The 23,140-nt window shown below is 41.5% G+C and overlaps 1 protein-coding gene across 1 annotated transcript in view; it reads right to left on the reverse strand.

The window, feature by feature from the left end:
- The window catches only part of LOC310839080 (E3 ubiquitin-protein ligase RNF213-like), a 94,269-nt gene that overhangs the window by 18,400 nt on the left and 52,729 nt on the right, over nt 1-23,140 (reverse strand). The window contains exons 29-50 of the mRNA XM_083727295.1: nt 19,075-22,671; nt 17,732-17,868; nt 17,076-17,171; nt 16,646-16,764; nt 15,654-15,782; nt 15,448-15,527; nt 13,899-14,046; nt 12,996-13,131; nt 11,184-11,375; nt 10,050-10,189; nt 8,826-8,980; nt 7,887-8,105; nt 6,759-6,940; nt 5,514-5,634; nt 4,725-4,825; nt 3,713-3,895; nt 3,374-3,531; nt 3,183-3,285; nt 2,836-2,950; nt 1,138-1,354; nt 771-967; nt 77-199 (exon numbers count right to left, since the gene is read on the reverse strand). Of these exons, the coding sequence (XP_083583421.1) occupies nt 77-199; nt 771-967; nt 1,138-1,354; nt 2,836-2,950; nt 3,183-3,285; nt 3,374-3,531; nt 3,713-3,895; nt 4,725-4,825; nt 5,514-5,634; nt 6,759-6,940; nt 7,887-8,105; nt 8,826-8,980; nt 10,050-10,189; nt 11,184-11,375; nt 12,996-13,131; nt 13,899-14,046; nt 15,448-15,527; nt 15,654-15,782; nt 16,646-16,764; nt 17,076-17,171; nt 17,732-17,868; nt 19,075-22,671 (6,648 nt within the window). The remainder of the gene's footprint in view (nt 1-76; nt 200-770; nt 968-1,137; nt 1,355-2,835; nt 2,951-3,182; nt 3,286-3,373; nt 3,532-3,712; nt 3,896-4,724; nt 4,826-5,513; nt 5,635-6,758; nt 6,941-7,886; nt 8,106-8,825; nt 8,981-10,049; nt 10,190-11,183; nt 11,376-12,995; nt 13,132-13,898; nt 14,047-15,447; nt 15,528-15,653; nt 15,783-16,645; nt 16,765-17,075; nt 17,172-17,731; nt 17,869-19,074; nt 22,672-23,140) is intronic.

Below are 23,140 nucleotides of genomic sequence, written 5' to 3' on the forward strand. Positions count from 1 at the left end.
TAGAGCTGAGATATACAAAGGAAGGAGGGAAGAAAAAATCATCAGGAATATATGAAATCAAAAGAAATGGCTTTACCTTCAGGGCTGCTGAAATACCATCTGCCTGGCATTCTATTATTGCTTTTCCCAAAGCATCACGAACCACTCTGTAGTTTTTGCCGCATACCAGGAACCGATCCATCTGACTGTGCTGATGACTCTGAGGCCACAAAATACCAAGTCCCATTTTTAAAAAGTGTGAATATGAAAGCACATTCTAAACAATGTGCTGTAACTGCAGAATCTGCCCAACAAATCTGCAGTTGAATTTCAAACTTCAGAAGGGTAATAGATGCCTGCCCAATCATTCTAAGTTATCACGAAGCTCTCTAGCCAAAACAATATATTTTGTTTATTAATATTACATATATTTGTTACTTTTTTTTTTACAAAAAATACAAGTGACCTACAAGATAAAAAAACTGATTAAAACAAAACCAGAAAATTTAAAACCATGTATAGCACAATATACCTAAAATGCTCACTGAATAAAATTAGTCCTATCTATCTCATGAAAAGATGAGCACCATCATAGAAACCAGCTTAGTTACCAAAGGCCTGAGTGAATAAATCTTAGCATGAAGGGTGAAATCTCAATGTAAGCAAAACAAATTCCTTTTATTTTTGCAAATTCCTTCTTAAGAGCCATTCCATTTGGCCCTTGTGTACCAAGCCATAGCTCAGAAATAAATATCTCAAATTTATTAACAATAGAGACAGATATGTATTACCTGTTGCTGTTGAATTACTTCCAATGGAAATACCCAGAGATACTGTTGTTCACTGGAAAGCCTCTGTGTGAACTCCATTCCATACTGACTAGTAAGCTTTCGGACAAGGTAAACTCTATACCAGTCATTTTTAGTCTGACAGCAGAAGCGCTTCACTTTCTGCAGGTAGAGTTGCTTCTCTGTTTCTTCACTACCATCTACACAGAGAGAGAAAGAAAACAAGGCCTTATTCCCTATGCCGTGCTATAGAAAGGTCACAATTTTAAAAGTGTATGACAGATAAAAATCATCTAGCACCAGGAACTCCTTCACCTGCCATTTCTTTGCTACATTTGCATTCCTGTTTGGTTACCATAATCCCACTTGCCTGAAACGGCATGAAGCTCAAAGAGCAGCTCTGCAGCCCTGTCCATGCACAGCTGGATGTGGGCCACACCCTGCAAATACTCGATGGTGGCTTCTTGACGGGTGTCACCGCTGTTGCTGCTCCACTGTAAGTAGTTTTCCAGGAAACGCCCATCCTCTCTTAGCCGGTTTGCCTTGCTTTCCTCAGAGGAGGCTCCTGATTTCTCACACATAGAATCCTTAAAAATGAAACCATGTTTCCTGGTTACAACTAAGTTTCCATACCATACAGTTTAAGCTGTTTAAGCACACACACACACACCATTTTGTACATGGAATGCCACCGAGCCGACAGGTATGCCAGCTTGCAAAGCTTTTTTTCTGCTTCCTGGTGGTGCTTTAGAAACAAATAATCCAATCTGGAAACATTTTGGTCACCAGTTACAATGCAATCCTAACCATGTCTACTCAAAAGTACTACTGAATTCAATGGGGTTCACTCCTAGGTAAGGGGTTAGGACTGCAGTCTTAGTCCAGGCAAATGCTCCGAGGGCATGTTCAATACTCAGGTAAAAGCAAACAAGTAGGGGCTGTGGCAATAGGAAGCCGAACAACTATGAGGCTTGCTTATGAAGAAGCAAGTCACACAGTTCCAAATGTTTCAAGAATGACTCATGATCGTCATGATGGCTTTTCACTCACTGCTTTTCAAAACAATATCAGGGGGTGAAATTGCTACCATCTCCAATAATCAAAACACACAGTGCTATGTTGTTGTTGTTGTTTAGTCGTGTCCGACTCTTCGTGACCCCATGGACCAGAGCACGCCAGGCACTCCTGTCTTCCACTGCCTCCCGCATTTTGGTCAAACTCATGCCAGTACCTTCAAGAACACTGTCCAACCATCTCATCATCTATCGTCCCCTTCTCCTTGTGCCCTCAATCTTTCCCAAGTTTGGATTTGGGTTTGATATCCCGCTTTATCACTACCCGAAGGAGTCTCAAAGCGGCTAACATTTTCCTTTCCCTTCCTCCCCCACAACAAACACTCTGTGAGGTGAGTGGGGCTGAGAGACTTCAAGGAAGTGTGACTGGCCCAAGGTCACCCAGCAGCTGCATGTGGAGGAGTGGAGACACGAACCTGGTTCACCAGATTATGAGTTTACTGCTCTTAACCACTACACCACACTAGCTCATTTCAATTTTGAAATTTTTGAATTTGATGCTAATGCAAAAGCTGTGCCATGCTTTGTCGAGTAAGGAAAGGTATTTCCCTCCTACCTGATCCATCAGCTGACAGCTTGGTAAATATATAAACAAAATGTGGTGTGTAAGCTTAGATGATGAGGAAATCCTGTTTGCGCCACTGAAGTCAACTTCAAATGACTAAATCTAATTGCAAGCACATTCTGATCTAGTCTATTTCCTTCCAGTACACATGTGCAGCAGGCAATGATTGCTCTATACCAGTGTTTCCCAACCTTGTGCCTCCAGATGTTTTTGGCCTACAACTCCCATCATCCCTAGCTAGCAAGACCAGTGGTCAGGGATGATGGGAGTTGTAGGCCAAAAACATCTGGAGGCACAAGGTTGGGAAACACTGCTCTATACTATCTCTTCCATGTCTCTGAAAAGTTAAGATTCTGGAATGACCTAAGATTCTACCACTGGGCCAGGTCACCCCTGCAAAGTAAACAAGGAAACTGGAAAGTATACTTACTTCAAGGCAGTTGACAAATAGCACGTACACTTTTGTTTTATCATCTTTGTCTAGGATGCCGCTTGATTCTACTTCTGATAAATAATTTTGTACATGGACTTTCACATCGTTGAAGCTATAGAAACAGAGAAAACTCTCCTTACTCAAAATGAAAGATTTCCACTGTCAGAATTATGCATTTCAGTTGTACAACAGAGCCGAGGTGAGAGCCAGCAAGAGTTTTTGAAAAGCAATAGCTGAACCCAGGAAAGAACCACAAGGACTTCAATTTAACGAAAACATGCATCAGTGGGATAAACGCTGAAGAAGAAGCAGGGTAGTTGAAAGTCCCAATTGAAAGTCCTTACCTGTATTTTAGAAGCAACTTTAGCACGACGGAACGAATTACAGGAGTTTTATCTACCACATCATTAAAAGGGGACAGAGATTTTGTATGCACCCTGGGGTTTCCTAAAGAAGTAATAAAACACTGCATAAAGACATGGAAAAGTCTATTTATTCAAGACAAGACAGCTGATAAAAGATCTTGTGCACGTACCTCTCAAAGGCTTTGTATGGAAAAACAGGAGTTTCAGTAGCATCTGGATCACAGCTTTTTCTGGGGGTTCATTGTCTTTGAAGCACATAGTAGAAACCAGGTCTATGAAAAAACTGTTGCAAAACTTACGGAACTGGGTGTTTTTTTCTATGCAAATACTGTGAAGAAAATGCACAAGCCATTACATATCTGGTCAACTCCGCAACTTGCACCACAAAACACATGTGTAAATGCTAAGAAATGCATAGCTAGTGGGTTATATTAAGTCCTCAGAAATTAAGGCCAGTGTCTCTAAATCATTACCAGTATTATAGATTGTTAATCAGAAGAAGGCATTACCTGAGCTCCTTGGATACTTCAATAGAATATTTTTCTGGTAGTTCAACCAGGCAAAGCGGACAGGACATCTGTCCTGCCACCAGCCACTGTTTGATACAACTGTGGCAATATACGTGATCACAAGGTAGGTTGACTGGGTCCTTTGGATCTCCCATACATATTGGACACGGTCTTAAGCCATATCTGTGAATTCAAGAGCCACAGTTAATGTGATCATATATTTAATTGTAGAGCTCATTGCTGAAGTCAGGGATGCTCAAACTTTATACCCTTCCCCTTTCAGGGTCCATTTGAGAGAAGTGAAAATTACTGAGCCCTGCCTGTCCCCAAAATCACAAAATGCTAGCATAGGGGCTGCAAGTCATAAAAAGGTGAAATTTGGTGTAATCACTTGTCAATTGCTGACAAAATTTTCTGCCAATACAGTGAAACCTTGGTTTTCGAACAGCTTAGTTGCCGAACTTTTCGGCCCCAAATGTCGAAAACCCAGAAGTGAGTGTTCCGGTTTTCGAATGATTTTCGGAAGCCGAATGTCCGTCACGGCTTCCAATTGAGTGCAAGAAGTTCCTACAGCCAGTTGAAAGTCGCGCCTTGGTTGTCAAACAGTTCCAGGAGTCAAACAGACTCCCAGAACAGATTAAGTTTGACAACCAAGGTACCACTGTATCTAACTCCTCTTTGGAAATCACTAGACTCTTCATCACCGCAATTTTTTTCTTGCAGGGAGTTCCATAGTTTAGTTTTAATCAATAAGTATAGACATTGGTTCTGGAGGTGTTATGAGTCAGTCATCCCATTTTAGGCAAAATCTGCTCACCCAGAGATGCTGAACAAATAAGGCCTTTAATTTAATTTCCCCCCCTCTCAAACTCCCACAGCTCTCAAAAGATTTCAGTTCACCTCATGTCATTTTTTTTATCTTTCTCCTTTCACATTTAACTTATATCCCACTGCTTCCCCACAAACTGCCTTTCCCCCAGCCCTCCTCACACACTCATCCCAAAAGCTTTACTTGCAAAATGCTGAACTGATTTCATCCTTGCAGTCGCACAGCACTTTTATCACTGCAGTGAATGTGTTAAGAGTTTTGATGTCAGAATTCCACTGGAAACACTGAAAAGAATAAAAACAATGTGAATGGGAAGAGGCCCTCAAATGTAGGCAAACAGTGCAGTAACTACAGGAGTCTGCACATTTATCACTATGGTAACTGCAATAGCAGGACATGCATTTGGTCTAACTGGGTTTAACAAGCTAGCCAAATAAGCTACTCCAACTGACTTTATTACATTATTTTTACTACAGCAATGATACATGTCTTTGCAGAAGGGCCAAGTTCAATAAGACTTAAGATGTGGACACACCATACCTTTAAAGAAGTTTTGAAACACACTTCCCCTAAAAGAATTCTGGACACTGCAGTCTACCACTCACAGGGTTACAGTTCCCATAAACCTTTAACAAACCACAGTACCTAGAAATCTTTGATGGAAATAATGCATTTCTACTGTGCTTTACAAGTATTATGTGTACACAACCCCTCCCCAGCTATAGTATGTCCTCCTGTGAGGCCTGCCTAGCATCGACATTAACAGATTAAAACATATCTCTTTTTTAGGCATTTGAGGCACTATGCTTATTGCTGTTTCTGTCTTACAAATTGGAAGTGGCATTCTACCTATGAAAAGTTCTGAGTGCTGAAATAAAAGTGGTACATATTTAACTTGCTTATGGCCAGCCAAATAAGCAAAGGATGTTTCTTAAAGTGATGTTTCCCTCCAAATGCAAAAAGGGTCCTTACCTTTCCAAGCCTTATTGTGTATTGCTTTATCAGACCCACCATCTCTGGGATCGCCTTTTCTGCTCCAAGCAGCACGTGTTCCACAAAGAGAGAGACTGAGAAAACCCGATTCCATCGGCTCCTGTTTCAAAGAGAAATGTGAGTTATGGCATATATGTATATGTATATATATATATGTGTGTATGTATGTGTATATATATATGGGGGGGGGGATGGGGGACAAGAAAGTAGGAAGAAAGTACCAGATGACTGGATTGAGGGATGACTCCTGCTGTATAAGAAGGGATCATCACTGCCTTTTGCAGAGCATGTCATAAAATTCAGTGGCACTGAAGACTTGATTTGGAAAAGACTAGCAACCCACTAGTAAAATGTAACTAAGGAGAGGGCCAGTACTCAAGTGAGTGCAGCAGCACAGATGCACAGCCTCTCCATTTACTATTCTTTTACTTAACAGCTACATCTGTTCCACTGAGCTTCAATTCGGAGGCTCACAGAGCCACTTGACTACTGTAATTTTTTCATTCCATATTCCTTTGTAGATTTCATAATAGCATTTTACTTTTACTATTTATTGCATTTATATCCCACCTTTTTCTCCAAGCAGCTCAAGGTGGCCGTGATCCCCGCAACGATATGATACGATATCTTTATGGTCATTGTCCCTTGCGGAACAATGAAATTGAAAAACTACATAAAAACTACATAAAACTACATAAAACTACATAAAACATTCAAAAACCCCTAAAAAACTCTAAAACCCCATTTTAAAATACATTATACTACAGAGACCCCTTATGCTGCGTTCAGAATTGCATTAGCGTAGAAACTGTTTTTTAGGCGACAAGTCCTGGCCTTTATAACCCTATACCTTCTTCCAGAAGGCAGAAGCTGTGAGGTAGAAAAGGTCACCCAATGAGCTTCAGGGTCGAGCGAGGTGATGAACCCTGGTCTCCCAGCTCCTAGTCTGACTCTCTAACCACTATACCACATACTGAGTTGCCTGTGTGTGTGTGTGTGTGTGTGTGTGTGTGTGTGTGTCTGTGTGTGATAACACAGGAAACATGTAATCTGGGATTTGAGGGTATTAAGAGGGAAGCAGCTTTGCAAATGGGTGACTACCACAACAGTTCAAAAATGAAATGGGTGAAACAACAATGTAACCAAGTGACAATGTCATATGCAATTAATCTCAAGGAAAACATTACTATACTTTTAAATTCATATTTTGCCTCTCAGACCTACCTGACTTCCTGGAGCAGCTGGTCACATTGGCTCTCATTGCTTTGAAAGTAGTTTGCTGTACACACAAGTTCAATTGGCATTTGAAGCTTCTTCACCTGCTGGAGCCATGTTTGAGATTTGCAGTTCAGCAGTTTTTCTTCCAACATCTCAGTACAAGCAATTGCGGCAAGCACATCCAAAACCTAAGCAATCAGGCACGAACAAGGCTTTTAATACAGACATGGATAGTAAAGAAAAATACATTCGCTTCAGACACTAGTTAGGCTGTATGCCCCCTTAACTAAGCAAGTTACAGAAAATAAATATCCCTCTCCCTTGAGTAAGTTGGCATCAGAACTTGAGAAGAACTATGACGATATCCGCTTTACCAGTTTCATAAACACGTAATGACACTTCCGCAGTGTGCATAGTTGGTTTCCTTTCTGTTTATCCCATCTATTTCTTTTAAAACAAATGTCCTGCTTTACCCTCTATTCTAAATAGGGCACATTCTATCACCCAACCTTTAACACCTGTATTTTCTTCCTTCCATAGAATTATACACTTACTATTCAATTTCACCTTATTGCTCTCAGTCCAGCAATTTTCACTGTAATTCTGCCTTGGGAGTATTTGCATAATCCCCCATACATAATCTCTAATCTTATCTTCCACAGACATCTCAGGAGAGTTGTGGAATATGCTCACTGTACACATGTCCACAACAGATTGATTGCACTGCTGTTTGGCACTGCAATTATGTAGAAATCATTTGGTTCACAAGCTCATAGAAGATCTTTGTGTTCTCCCAGTAGGGCAGATACACTGTTAGGACAGAGGTGCTCAATGGGATGCCCTCCAGATGTTGTTGGGACTGCAACTCCCATCATCCCTGCGAGAGGCAATGCTGGTTGAGGCTAATTTGAGTCGGAGCCCAACAAAAGCTGGAGGGCAGCTTTGTTGATTAGCTTTGTTATAAGGAGTATAGCAGAAACGGACGTGTTAAAGCCTTGTGTGATGTTTAGTATCTCTCCTTAAAGGCAGTATAGTTTCTCCTAATACTTTAGAAAAGCAACGGAAGAATGCCATGTACTTCAGAGGCTGTGTTTTTCCCCCTAAAATGTTACAGCTAGCAAATATCACTCCTACCATTTGGCGATGCAAGAGGCTGCCTCCTTTCTCAATATGTTCAGTGAGAGCATTGAGCACCTCAGGGTTCACAGCAAGAATCCTGGAAAGGTTTTGCAGACGACTACTAAACTGATGGTAGCCAAGATGGATCCAGGAGATGGGCAGCACCTCCTCCTCCACACTGGGCGAGGATGCCTTCATTTCCTCTATGCATGATAAGAGAGCTGTCTGCAGCAACTGGAAATTGAACAACAAGTCTTTATAAATAAGTGAATTCTTATAGTAATCACATATCCGGTTGAAATAATCTAATTTCTTCAAAGTTGCTTTTGTGTTTTTTTCTTAATAACCAAATGGTTATTAGATAAATGTGCTAACAATCTCAGTGTTACAATGGCTATAATCTCTTATTTAGGTTAGGTTTTTGTTTTAAAAATAGCTTGGTACTTACAGGGAAACCTTGTTGGTAGGTAATTCTGGTGGTTAATGCTTCCAGTATCTTGACAAAGCAGACTTATATTTATGAAAGACAACTACAGTGGTACCTCGCAAGACGAAATTAATTCATTCTGCGAGGTTTTTCGTCTTGCGAAAAGCTTCAAAAATCACCAAAAACATCAAAAAAGGCTACCACACCGCGTGCTATGAGTTGCTCCTCGAAGTCAAGTCGCAACTGCACCCCCTGAATGCACGGTTTCAAGAAAAAGGAAACAATCTTGTAAGACGTTTTCGTCTTGCAAAGCAAGCCCATAGGGAAATCCATCTTGCGAAGCAACTCAAAAAACGAAAAACTCTTTCGTCTTGCGAGTTTTTCATCTTACGAGGCATTCGTCTTGCGAGGTACCACTGTACCAGCAATACCATTTCTTGAAGATGCTACAGCACACAAATTGTGAACGTAGTAACTGACACATGCTTTCTTCCAAGCAGCTCAACATCCCTTACTGGTATACTCACATTTAGCTCCTTCGGAGAGGCCACATGCATTATCAGACGGATATAGTCTCTGATAAAACAGTGGAAAATTATGTTTCTTTCTTCAGCAGAGAGACCAGCAATATGCTGCCCCAGTGGTGTCTTCTGAAAGAGTCCTACAAACTTCTCTGCAAGGCCTGCAGGTCAGGAGTACAATGGGAGGAAACTAGATTAGATGGGAATTTTAAATGCCATAGTATCTCTTTAGGCCAATAGACATGAATCTTCTTGACTTGCCAGTCATTTTAAAGGTTGTTTTGTATTGCTTTTTGATGGTATTTTGTTTTTATATTGTTTAAAATGTCCTGATATTTTATGATAGGGCAGTATATAAACGCTTCAATAAATAAATATCTCCCAGAAATACCATGCAGCAGTGGCAATGGCCCTATTTCAAAAGTTAAAAATATGACGACCCTTTACTTTGTACGTCTCATAACCCAAAACATTGAAAACTGTTTGTCGTTTATGAAGAAATCTCTCACCAAGCCCCCCCCCCCTTTTTTTGGTAACTACTGAGAAATGGAAAATTTGACATTGCACCAGAAATGTGGCCCAAATCACTCCTTTAGTCCCAAAGCAATGCTCTTAGCAGCTAGCAAGTCTAGGATTGTCATGTCCTGGACATAAATCCAGGACATTCTTCGATATGCAGTAAATTTTCAGCAGGAACATTTGTCTGTATACTTTAGGATATGCCTATAAAAGCAATTAGAAACAGAAGATGCTCAGGGACTAAAAACTTGCATAAGCAGAACCAAAAGCCACTGAAAGATCAAATAAGAATATAGGGTTGCACTCCCCTGTCCTCCTTCTGATAAAGGTCATCAATTAGGATGACCAAGACCAAATCAAGTCACATAATCAGGCCTGAATGCAGATTGAAATGGGTCGAGATCATGTTTCATCCAAGAGCACTTGCAATTGTTGTGCCACCGCCCTCTCTATCACCTTCTCTACGAAGGGAGAATTTGTGAACAGGATTCCAATGGGGAAAACAGACACCGGGGGGAATTTCAGAAAAACGGAAAAATGTCCGTTTTGGGGTTTCTTTTGGCAAACAGAACCATAGAGGACAGCAGCTGAACCCCAGAACAAACATCAAAAAGGGATGGTGCCTCATTATTGCCTTCAGATCCATTTGACATATTTATCTAAATGTTCCTATGAGTGACACCAGTTTCAATGTCATCCCTGCATTCTCACCTTCATCACCAATGACATATGGGGCTTGAACCCAAAGGTCTTCCAAAAAATCCTTTATCCTCCAGCTGAAAGGTATTTCATTGCCAGCATCTGTAAATACCTGAAAGGAATTCTCCACCAGAATTGTCTTGGATTTGGAGCTGGGCAAGAAACATGCAAAATCAATCAGAAAGTTGGTAAAATTCCGTCACCAAGCTGGGAAACTTACTTTTACTTTTCTTTAATCTATTAATCATTACTATTAAAAAAAACACGAAAAATAGATCATAAGACCAGCCTTTAATCAAGGTGCATGTAAAATGCAATCTGTTTATATAGAAAAAGAAACAATGAGTGCAGAATGAATGGATTACAGGATACAATTAGTATGAGGGCTGCCTCAATAACTTATTCCATATGGATGGATGGATGGATGGATGGATGGATGAATGAATGTAGTGGATGCATTTCAGAGACACTATAATTAACACATGGAATAAAAGGATACTACAGGTCTGGAGAACTCTCTTTGGTCCCACAGGATAGCAATTCACAACCCCTACATACATACACACACACACCCCGACTAGCCTGGTACTGTACTAAGGACCTGTATGGGAGCATCTGGGTAAGATCAGGTCCACCCAGCTCACTCACCCAAGTCTCATGGGAGAGAAGATCATCTACTGCCTAGATTTCAAGATAGACTATTGCTTTTTTTCAGGCCAGGGTTTTGGATTTAGACCCCAGGGTAGAATAGCAAAAAAATCCCAACAAGTTGAGGAGCAAAGAGGATTAAATTTTGCAAAGGATGGAGGGAAAAAAGGAGGACTTCTGCTAGGATAGACAAGACGACAAAATGGGAGAAGTTCCTGGAAGTGGAGGAGACAGTATTCAAATTTGCAGCAAGGTTCTCCTGTCTAGGCTAGAAGTATGTGATATAACCTAGGTATTAAAGAGTTCTGCTGTAAGCCAAACCTACTGAGAAATGGGAAGCCAAACTGCCATGGCCTTCTACTGGCATACATAGTTGCCAAATGAACAAACAGCTTTCAAAATATTCCTTCACATGGGAGTCCAAATCACATTCACCATTCACATTTAACAACAAATCAATTCACCAGCAATCATTGCTGCTTTGGTTGTACCACTTACCTTTTCTCACTCATAATGTAAGGGATGTTCAGAAGATTGAGATCATTGAAGATGAACATCCACAGAGCTTTCACACAACTTTCTGTTTCTGGTCTAACCAGCAGGTCCAAATTGCCGTCTCTGTCTAGGACAGACACCATATAGGCCAGAAATGGTATAACTGCACTCTGCACCCGCTTCCACAAGGTGTGCCTGCAAGTTTCAAGAGAGGTAAAGGAGGGGGGGGGAAGAATACCCAATATTAAGAAATTAAGTTCAGACACAACCATGCACGCTTTCAGGAGCATTCTGAAAAGACTGAAAATCTCAAGGGAGAATGTTATAAAGAAAAAGCAAGCCTTTTTTTGACTTGCATATATATACATCTTTCTTCTTTTGAAAGCACCTTTCCAACTGTGAACCATGGTTTTGAAGCAAAGTTTATACTATTTACATATGGAATGTTACCACCTGAAGCAGAGGCAGAAACTTTGAAAGACAGTCAAACATTATTGGCCCACACAGCTATTACTGCAGAAAACAACAACACCCAGCTTTATTAAGAGTTTTGGTTCCCATCTTGCACCAGCTACACATGTAAATGCTCTGAACTCCAAACGGCCAGGATATTTAACTAGCTGTAATACTGCAGTTGACTGCAGAAAACAAAAACAAAACATGGGAGACTTTCAGACCCTCCACCTGCTGGGAATAAAGCAACAATGCTTTGCAGCAAGTTACCTGAACCATTGTGGTAATGGTGAGGGAAATAGACAAAATGACAATTTATTCTTCCCCTGCTCATTCTTTTTTAGTAACCACTTGTTGGTGAAACAGATTACTTCATTTGAGACTTTTATTTCCTTCCTGTTTTTTCTCCGAATTACATTTGCTCAAAACAGATTCAGGACTCGCCCACATTTCCACTTGTCCTGTGCTTTCTTAGGCATGGGACCCTAAGACTGTCTTTAAGAATTCATGGAAAACCTGATTGCTGTTTGTTCCAATTCAGTGCTAAACCACAGGTTTTCCCGGAGGAAAGAGGTAAGGAAAAGGGAGATGTGGATAAGCCCTGTGTGAGTTAGCATGTGTTAGTGACACTACTTTTGGCCACATGCAAAGCCTGTACATGGGGATGTGGGTGGCGCTGTGGGCTAAACCACAGAGCCTAGGACTTGCTGATCAGAAGGTCGGCGGTTCGAATCCCTGCAACGGGGTGAGCTCCCGTTGCTCGGTCTCTGCTCCTGCCAACCTAGCAGTTCGAAAGCATGTCAAAGTGCAAGTAGATAAATAGGTACCACTCCGGCGGGAAGGTAAACGGCGTTTCCGTGTGCTGCTCTGATTCGCCAGAAGCGGCTTAGTCATGCTGGCCACATGACCCGGAAGCTGTACGCCAGCTCCCTCGGCCAATAAAGCGAGATGAGCATGCAACCCCAGAGTCGTTTGTAACTGGACCTAATGGTCAGGGGTCCCTTTACCTTTAAAGCCTGTACTCAGAATGACTTTGTCATGACTAATAAACCTTGTTTTAGTTCTCCTTTCAACCAGCTGTTTTACTAGATTATTTCGCTCTGCATACCACTGCAATATATTTACCAAACTCTTAACACCATCCTGATTCTGCAGCCCTTAAACCCATCTGAAAAGTTGTTCCCAAAGCTCAAGGGGGCCCTCTGGAGAAGTATCAAATGTAGCTTGTGGGGCCACAGCTGGAAGAATAAATTTATAATTCCTCTGAGTGCATGGAACCATCTTAAGAGAAGTGTACTCTTTAGATACTGGCCTATGTTTTTAGATTGCTGAAATACGACTAGTTTAAGCTACTGTGTATACCTGAAAGTTCCTGCTTCTTGGAGGGCATTGAGGTTCGATGCCTCCCGAAGCACCCACTCTTTCATGATGTAAGAGTTCTCCTCTTGCTTTCTCAAAAGGGTTAAGAGGCGATTCTTTGTTATCTTCAGGAAGGAAGCTGAAAAATAGCAGAAAGTGTGCTAACCGGTATTCCTTAAGGCTAGATTTCAAGTGTTGAAGACAAAACAAAAGGTATCTATTTCTATTGGACCGATAGCTAATTTAGTCCGATTTTATCATCAACACCAGTTAAGGTTTCACAATCTTCTGCAGTGCTTGACTGTCAACTATGAAATTACAAATATACAGGGTGAGTCCTTTAAAAGAGGCCCTGTGGATACAAAGTACACATATTCCACAGGGCCTCTTTTAACGGACTCACCCTGTATTATCTATATAAAATTGTTGCAAGTCGTCATCTGGGGATGAGTGGAGAGTTTCGAGTATGGTGAATCTACAGAATGCTCAGCATGAAGTAGGAGAGGTTGCAGATGTGCTGCACTGGTGTTTAGAAACTAGACTAGGTGACAGCTGTTATCTTGGCAAGATGGAAGCAAACTGATATGATTTTGCCTTATTGCCGTATCTTGTGGTGGCAAGCAAATTCCACAAGTTAACTATACATGGACTGAAGTACTAATTATTTTTATTTTTATCTCCAAACATTCAGCTTCATTGGATGGCCCCAGGTCCTAGTATTACGACACAGCGAGAAACTTCTATCTTTTCCTCTCTCTACACTGCACGTAATTCTGTGCTTGATAGCACATGAGAACCCTGTTACCTCATGCTCTGTGGAAAAAGATTGTGTGAACATATTCTGGGAGGGGCTTGCACCAGAAAGCCTTCCACTTTACAAAACTAAATGCTCCTAGTCATTCATACCTTTCAAATCACTTTCCTCAGAAAGAAGGCTAAGGAGAATTTCAATCCTCCTGGTGCTGCGGCTGGAACTCTCATTTGGGTCTCTTAGCATCCCCACAGCACTTTGCACGCAGCTCCTCAGAAGAACAGTGGTGTCCAAGATTTTGGGCTTTCCAGGAGTAGAGAAAGAGAGCCTATTAATATTGTGAAGCAACACAGACTAAGCTGGTGCACATTTCTTCTCTGAAAAGGGGAACTGATGTAAACAAGAGCTTTCTGCCTGTGATGACTCTCTTGCTTGCTGGCCAATACAGGAGGCGAAGATACAAGATCTCCCCTGCAGCCAGCAATCAGCATATTTATCTGCCTGGAGAAGAGCAGTCATAAAAGCAAGGAAAAGGGATAGCACAGCAAGGTCCTATTAACAAAAACCAATAAGTACTTGTTTTGTTATGGTGGAGAAGTGAGAAGAACCCACTTCCTGCATTGGAGATCTACTCCACTTGTGATAATTTGTGTCCTTGATCTCTTTGGAGTGTTTAAGACAAGACCCAGCATGGGATCTATGTTTTATCAGTCCAATAATAGGCTTAGTGCTGGGAGTAGAGGGGAGAGCAAGAATTGAGTACAGAAGCATGGAGACACTAAAAAGGAGCTCCTGCAATGTTCTGGTAAACAGATGATAGTGAGGCTAACAAAATGACGGCCACCAGGAAAATGCTGGGCTTACTCTCAGTGCTAACAAGGGACGCCTGCAGACTTTGTGATTATTTATTCATTAAATTTCTATACTGCCCTTCATCCGAGGATCACAGGGCTGTTTACAACACATAATATAACATAGTAGCAAACAAAAACAATAACCTGTCCCCACCCAAACACAGACAATTTAAAAGGCCATAAATTAGCTAATAAGCCAAAGGCCTAGGAGAAGAGGAATGTTTTTGCCCAGTACCTAAATATACTGTATGTAACAAAGGTGCCAGGCAAGCCTCCCTGGGGAGAGAATTCCACAAACGGGGAGCCACTGCAGAAAAGGCCTGCTCTCATGTTGCTACCCTCCAGGCCTCTCATGGAGGAGACACACAAAGAAGGACCCCAGAGGATGATTACAAGGTTTGTTAGTTCTTAGTGAGAGAAGAGGCCCTTGAGGAGATACCATTCACCACAATGTACAGGCGAGAGAGCAGAAATGGACAATAAGGGGAGCAAGAAAAAAGGCAAAGAAGGCTGGGGGGTGGGGGCAGAAAACATGCAAAGATAGCAGAGCAGACGGGAGAAGGGCTGAAGCCCAGGAAAACAGGGAAAGGAACCCAACCTCTAGTATGAGGAAGCATAATCCATGCTTATTAGATGTTTCCTCACTACACCTGAGAAAATTTGGGGATATGCAGACTCCCATACCATTTGGGGGGGGGGGAATGGAGGGGAAGCCATAACAGAGAACAAGTACAATAATACCTCTGGGATTTTGATTTGTCCTCAGCATGAATAAGGGGGGAGGGGAAGCACTCTCTCTTTTCAAAGGTAGCCAAATAAAATAATTAAAGGGAGATACATTGAAACTTACAGCCAATCTTTCTGTTTTGGGTGCTGCTGATACCACATCCATCTCCTCATCTTGTTCTTCTTCCTTTGCCATAATCACGGCTGAAAATAATACAGAAGATTGCATAGGGTTGGAATTTGCTCACTGATAAAATTAAGGAAACCGGGAATGACTACAGGTTGTCAGAAGTTAATGCTACATTAACTTATTGAAATTCTTACACTCACGTTTTTGTGCAGACTTTCCCGTGTCTTCATAAAACAGCTGGCTGAGGGTTATGTTCCTCAGGGAAGTTACATCAGAAACCATATCCTTGGATCTCCTTAGATCATCAATGTGCACAGACTGCCACATTCCTAGCAATAGACAGAAATACTTTCTGTGACTACTGCCGTGAAGTTATCATGGCTCAGCGCCTGAGGGCCCCAGTCCTGCCACTGACAGGCCTATAAGAACTGCTGCTGCAGCTACCACCTAGGAGGACTCCCCTGCTCAGAGCCTGAGGGCCCCAGTCCTGCCACTCACCACCTGGCCTAGGGATCTATAAAGGGCTGCTGCTGCTGGGCAGAGAGGGCTCCATTTTGTTTTGTTTTTGTTTAAATTGCTGTTATTTTATACCTATGTCATTTTAAACTGTGATATTAATGCTTTATTCTTAGTTTTAGATTTTGATTTATGTGGAAATTGTTTCCCATTTGGTTGTGTATTTTTTATGTGGTTTATTTTTTGTTTATGACTTTTTAAATTATGTAAATCTTGTTATGCTGTAAGCCACCTTGAGCATTGTTTTTTTAACTGTAGAAAGGTGGCATACAAATAAAAACTGATGATGATCTCAAGAAAAGAAAAATCCAGTGCAGGACAGATAGGGATGTGCCTAACTACCTAAAGGCTCAATAATACTGATTTCTTATTTATTAGACTTATATACCATCCTTCATCAAAAGGTATTCACAGTATGGGCATCCTTTAACCCCGTCTGCTCTCTTTGTATTGTTTTCAAAAGAAAGCAAAAGACAGCAAATATTGCATTTATTAGAGAAGTGTCCTGACCACAAGATTCAATTTGGACCTCAATTTGATACTTCACAAAATAGCCCTATTTTCTTCTCTATTTGCGCTGATATCAGGTATTTATTCCGAGTTGCAACAGCATTCCAAACTCACTGAAAACCTCATATTTATTCTACATCCCATTGCACCAGTTGTGCAGTCCTACCTCCATGAAATCCCACATAGGAACTTCCTCCTTCAATGCGAGATAGCTTAGTGATGAAGAGCACAAACACTGAGGCTTCACACAGATCTATTTTGTTAATTTCATTAACAGCTGAGTATCTGTAAGGGAAAGGAAATACTTGTCGGCATTTTCAAGCGGCAGTACAGAGGACACTACTGCCTAATCACATCTCATTATAGCAACACTTACAAGGCTTACTTCTCCACCCCATCCTAACACCAAGTTTTAAATGTCCACTATGTTCATATAGCTTCACATAAAAGCTTGTCTTCCCTCACACTTTCCCAAAGTGTTTTACTAGACCTTGAAAAGGGTAGACCTTGAAAAAGATTGTGGTAACTGTTAGCCATGAGTTCAATGCTGCTCTAATAAAGAAGCTGGAAAATACAACACATGCTATGCAACATACTTGGCTGAGGCAACAATCTGGGCACTGAGAGATCCGTTTTCAAAGTCAGTCTGAATAATCAGTATTTTAGTTCCAGGCGCAACAGAAAGAGAATTCCTGGGAGAAAACAACAGATGTCACAAGAATGGTTAAAAGGGTATTGTATTTCAGGCACAGAGTGGATCATCACACACAACAGTACAGAACCCAGACTTCCAATATCTGAAACACCACCTCCTTCTCTATAGACCATCTCAGGTGCTGAGGCTTGCAGAGGGGGTTCTGTTGGTAGGTTTGGGGTGGTGGTGGTGGCCTGGGAAAGGCTGCCCCTAAGCTATGAACTCCCTCCCCACAGATGTGTGTCTGGTACCTTCATTCTACAGCTTCCAGACAATGCTGAAGACCCAACTCTTGTATATTTTTAGGTCCCACTTTTTATGACTATATGTTGTTTTTAATGTTGTCACACACCACGGCACCTTAGGGTGAAGGGTGGGTGATAGATAAATAAATATCAACTTCCATCCATCCCAGCAATCTGAATCTATAACATAACCTTAAATGCTAACACAAGCCCATGCTTATTCTTTACCCATCTGTTTCACTCAAAAATTCTGTTACTGCCATCTTCAATGTGGTCTACAAACCAAGTGGACCGAGAAACGCAAGCCACTCACCGAATTTCTTTCAGAAAGGAATGTTCTGTGTCAAACTGTTGCAAGAAAAGAACTTTTGGAATGCCTACATTGTCCCATAGTTCTGTCTTCAAAGTCTCTGTGTCTGCCGCAGTCAGGAGTCTAGAAAAAGTTGTAACCTGAAACAGTAAAGAAAAATGTGAGATTTCTCTGTCAGAGATGTACAAAGCCTTTTAAGATTTTTGCACAACTGCACACAGCAAACCCTTTTGAAACAAAATGAAGCAATATTGCATGGTAGTCTAATGTCCAATAAAATTAAGGTTAGCCCCACCAGCACCACATACACTAAGGAGGACCTTGAGTTGCTCTTAGGAACTGAGTGATGCTGACAGCAATCAAGAACCCAACATTTCTGTTAGAACAAATCCCAAAAACTTGGTTGTCAACTACTACAACCTATTTGACAACAAAAATTTTATTAGATCATGATGGGAATGAAAATAAAATTAAAAGGGAAGCAGAGAGGAAAAAAGAAATGCAACTCGTTTGAAGGAAAAGGTATAATCTGCTGAGTAGTATTTAGATGCCTTACTTTTTACCCTGACAAGCAGTCTAGACGTTGCTAATTTCTTGGACAGTCTTTCCACTGCCAAAGGAAGCACTAGGAAATCATTCCACCAACAAACATGGGCAAAATAAATCTCATTTGGATTCTCTAGATCTCTGGCCACATATGAGACACCAAGAATGCTGGCATCTGAGTTGCCAAAAAAGCAAAATTAATTGTATCACCTGCCACCTGTATCTGCTGCTTGAACTTTTAATTTCAAAATGTTTCTGGCATATGGAACACCCATGGCGAAGTGGATAGCAAGATATTCACTGTTTCATATTGAATAAGATCAAATAAAACAATACAACTTGGTTTGCTGTTATGAGAGGCATCTACAGTATGCTTTAGATTTGCATTCTCTCCTTCCTTCTCCTTCACACACAAGCCCAAGGCTTGCTGTAGCACATTCTCTTTACAAACCGTATATCGCCATTACACCTGAACTGGACCAGTAGCTACATTCTACCTTGCTGTAAATACTGCTTGATGGACAATTTAATGAAGGTACACCTGGTAATGGCTGCTTCACTTTTACCCATGAGGAATATATTGAACCTTTGTACAACCAGTAAAATATAGCTCAGACCAGACTTTTGACTTAACATTTTCTGACAATATAGAATAATGATCTCCAAGGTGAGGAGAAATATATTTTCTGATCCATATGCTCCCATGTGTAGTCTAGAATTATTAAAGTTCTAATGCCATCTCAGGAGAGCAAAATTCCTAATGTATTAAAAAAAGAACAAAGAAGTATTTCAGAACTCACCTCAATAAAGGTTGTGTGACCCCTACACTCTGTCTCAAGACAAGCATGAAGGAACTCTGCAAGCGAAGTGTGATGTTGCTGCTGAAAGTATACCTTGGCCAAGTCATCTGCCAGAAAGGAACCCAGCCGTGAATCACCAAGGCGGACTACAGAATCAGGCGTTGCACAGTTTAACAGGACCAACTTGGCTTCTTCTTGTACTTTTCGCATCAGTTCCTGAGGGGAAGCATCCATTTTCAGCTTCTCCGTCACCTGCAAGACAACTGAGGCACAGGTGTCAGGATGGTAGCCAACAAAGACATCAGAAGGTGTATATTTCTGCTGGCCCATAAAGTATTTTTCAGTTTCAGCTGCTGTGAAGCTGGCCACCCATTTCTTCAATTCTTCCACAGTGTCTCTTTGCCTCTTGTCCAACACGGTATTGATGTCTAGGTAGTGCTTTTCAAGCCTGTTGATCAACGGGATGGGGAAATGTTTGTAGACCACCTCTTTCTCCTCAATGACAATCAAACGGAACTTAGGGTGCACTCTGCATTTCACTCGATGGGTCCCCAAGCCCAAGTCAACATACTTTTGACCAGCAAGTTGAACGTAATACTGGTTGAGGGCATCATAGAGGCTTTCATACAGATTCTGCAGGTTGAGAAGAATGACCATCTGCCCTGTCTCCATACAGATCTTCACTCGGTTGATGTTTCGGCAGATCTGGGTGTATTCCTGGTCTTTGGGAAAACTGGAACCAAAAATAATTTCTGGCTGCTGTGTACCTTTGAAAAAAGCCTGCTGCAGGATCTGGAGGGCTGCATAATTTTCCGTCAACACCAGCAGGTAACGGCATTCACCATCCTCATAGTCACTGTAAATGTTCTGCTGAACTAGATCAATTGTACCAATGTCCTCACGGATGACATCTCCTTTTTCTGAGAACCTAGACATAAAAATGTTCAAGGCCTCAACACCTTCTTTGCCACTGAAATTTCGGAGAACTATCTCTGCTAGTTCACGGGGAGCTGGCTCTCTTTTCACTTTTTTGGTTAAAGCAAACACCATTTTTATGAGACTGTAATAATCACGCAACCCAAAGAAGTCCTTGCCTTGGGTCTTGCAAATTTCCTCATAAGCACTTGCAAAGATGGGAAAGAAACGGTCAACTTTGTGCAGGACGGCGCGTTCTGAAGAGCAGATACCCTTTGCGCTTTCTATGAGTTCCTTCTTGTTTGGTTCTCCACGGGATACAAAGATGCCTCGATTCATCTTAGCTGGATCCAGCGCCCAGTTAGAGATCCCAATGAAGCCAACTTTCTTATGAGGGAGTGGATCATCATCAACACAGCCATCTTCCAAGAGCGGGTGAAGGGTCTTCAGAGGCATTTTGGGGGAGTCTTCAGCCAAGCCAATTTCATCTAACACCACCACAGAGACATACTCCTTTAGGTTCTTTCCTTCTTGGAAGCGAGCACAATGCTTGAAAGTGTTGATGATTCCCTCAGGCGTAGAGTGTGGGCTGCACTGAAAGGACACCAAATGGATTTGCTTCAGTTCTTTATAAAGCTCAGTATATGCTGCTTGGCCTTGCATGGCATCAGCCACAATCGTTTTGGCAAGAGATTTGGAACTGCCAGGCTTGCCAATGAGAAACAAGGGGATTTTAAGTTCAATGCAGATAACCATCATAAAAACATTTTCCTTCAGTGCTAAGTTCTTGGCAATCGTTTCCCTCAGAGGTAGGTCACTCAAGAAGAGATCCTGAACTAAGCCAATTTCTTCAAGGATTCCCTTTTCATCATCATATGGCTCTGGAAGGATGGTGCTGATGACTCTACGGTACTCCTTTTTCCTTTCCAGGGAAGCATGGTAGCAAACACCCACTGAAAGTACCAAGGACCAAAGGACTGGGTCTCGCTGGACAAAACCTTTAGCTGCCTTCCTCTCTGCAACTTGCTTCTCCAGATGTTTCATTAGTAGTTCACTGTGGCTGTGGAACCACTTGAAGACTTCCATGCAGCGTTCCACATCTCTGAGGCTGATAAAGCTGCATTCATCATTCCTTTGCCTCATATACGTCTGAGACGCAAAAAGCACATCTGTTATTAACTGGAGCTCAACGTCAGACATTGGTATTGACCTAGTAAGTCTTTGCACAATCTGCTGTATATAGAGTTTTTCAGTAACGTTGTTCAACTGTCCAAAATCCCACACTAGAGGGATCATGCTAGGAGGGAGCGCATGGACACGGTATACCAGCTGCCTAAGAGGAATGGAGCCAAGCTTTTCCTTGGTCTCCTCTGCTTTGACACGGTAGCCTAAGCCAGCCGATTCCAAGCGCTGAATCATTTCCCCTGTATGCTTGCGATAAGGATTGCATGCAGCTATGATTTGCAAACCTGAGTTGTGGACCAAAGGCTGTCCTTCAACTGTGCGATCACACAAGACTTCCTTGATGCTGCTGACTGCTTCAGTGGTGTTGGCTTCATCAAAAAACAGGATGGTGTCAAATTGGTATTGTTGTTTATTGTCAATAGCAATGTCTTCTGCTTCCCTGACTTTGGCATAGATTGCATCTGCTGTGGTGCCTCCATGGACTTTGACAAGCTTCATGTTATCGGCATCAGCACCGCTCCTACGTAGTTCACACAGGAATTTTATTAGCCTGGTTTTTCCACAGCCAGTTTCTCCCATGAGGACAACAGGAATACCACACCTGAATCGCATTTCAATGGCAAGGATCTTTAGCATATTGTCTGTTGTGAGCTCATACGTATCATCAGGATCAATTGGCCACTGTATTCCTAAAACCATGCAAAGTTTCTCAATTTTGTCATGTCTGGGCAGTGCATCAAAGTTAATGTTGAATGGAACTCTCTGAAGGCACAATCCCTGGTATAGCTGAGCTGTCATTACATTTCTCTTGATGACACTCCCATTCAAGGGATTGATGGCATCAATACCACCATTAGCGCTGGGTTTGAGATGAAAGCCAATGAATGTCATAGATACAGAATCCGCATTGAAAAATATATATGGGTGGGGTTCTGACTCCCACTTCTTCCGAATATGAAATGGAGCAAGATCTTCTTCTGTGACTCCTTCCATGTCAAAAGACTGATTCCCGGGGCTTTCATCAGAAATATTTAGAGATGGTGTAGCAAAATCCTTTGCCATTAAAATCATAAATGTGACCACGAAATTTTTGAAGCCATGTAAAGTGTCGTTGACAAAAGCAGCATTACAGAACACCGATGTTTCACAATTTCTCAGTTGAAGGTTCAAAAACCAAGCAAAGTTTCTCAGTTCTGACCAGGAAGGATCTATCACTCCACAATGGATCAGGAGCATCTGCAGGCACTCTGCTGGTGTCCCTTCAACAGAGCCTTTTTCATACTGGAATGTGTCGAGACAATCTCCTCTGCTAGATCTTCTCAAGTACTGGTAGGGTCTCTGAAAGGCTTCGCTACGGAACACTTCCTGATCTATACCTGGGTCTGAGCAATCATAGGACAGATTCCTCTGCATGTCAATTTCTAGGACTTCCTTGGGAGATCTGCAGGTTACTTTGGGGAACACATCCATGAAGTTGTACTTCAGTCCTGGAAAATACTTTTTTTTAAAAGAGAGAGAGAGAGAGAGAGAGAGAGAGAGAGAGAGAGAGAGAGAAGGGAAAGGTTATCCCCATATCACACATCTTGGTCACTCATACTATCTATCTATCTATCTATCTATCTATCTATCTATCTATCTATTGGTTTTGATAATTTTTCCACAGCTTTTAAACTTTTAAACTGATGAGTTAATACTGCTTCTCATTCATTCTATTTTCCTGGATGATTAAAAAACTATCAGTTATCTTAGCACACATACAATTTTAATATCAACATTCCATAAATACATGATTATGTTAGAAAACATTAAACTCATTAAAAATGGGAGCTTTGCAATAGGGTTTTTCAGTGGTGTACTAGCAAAGAACCATGTAAGTACCATGAACCTTGGTAAGTTGGATGTGGTCAAAAATGAGATGGCAAGAATAAATATTGACATCCTGGGCATCAGTGAACTAAAATGGATG

Source organism: Podarcis gaigeae (genome assembly GCF_964106915.1).
Source record: "Podarcis gaigeae genome assembly, chromosome: 2".
Taxonomy (NCBI): domain Eukaryota; kingdom Metazoa; phylum Chordata; class Lepidosauria; order Squamata; family Lacertidae; genus Podarcis; species Podarcis gaigeae.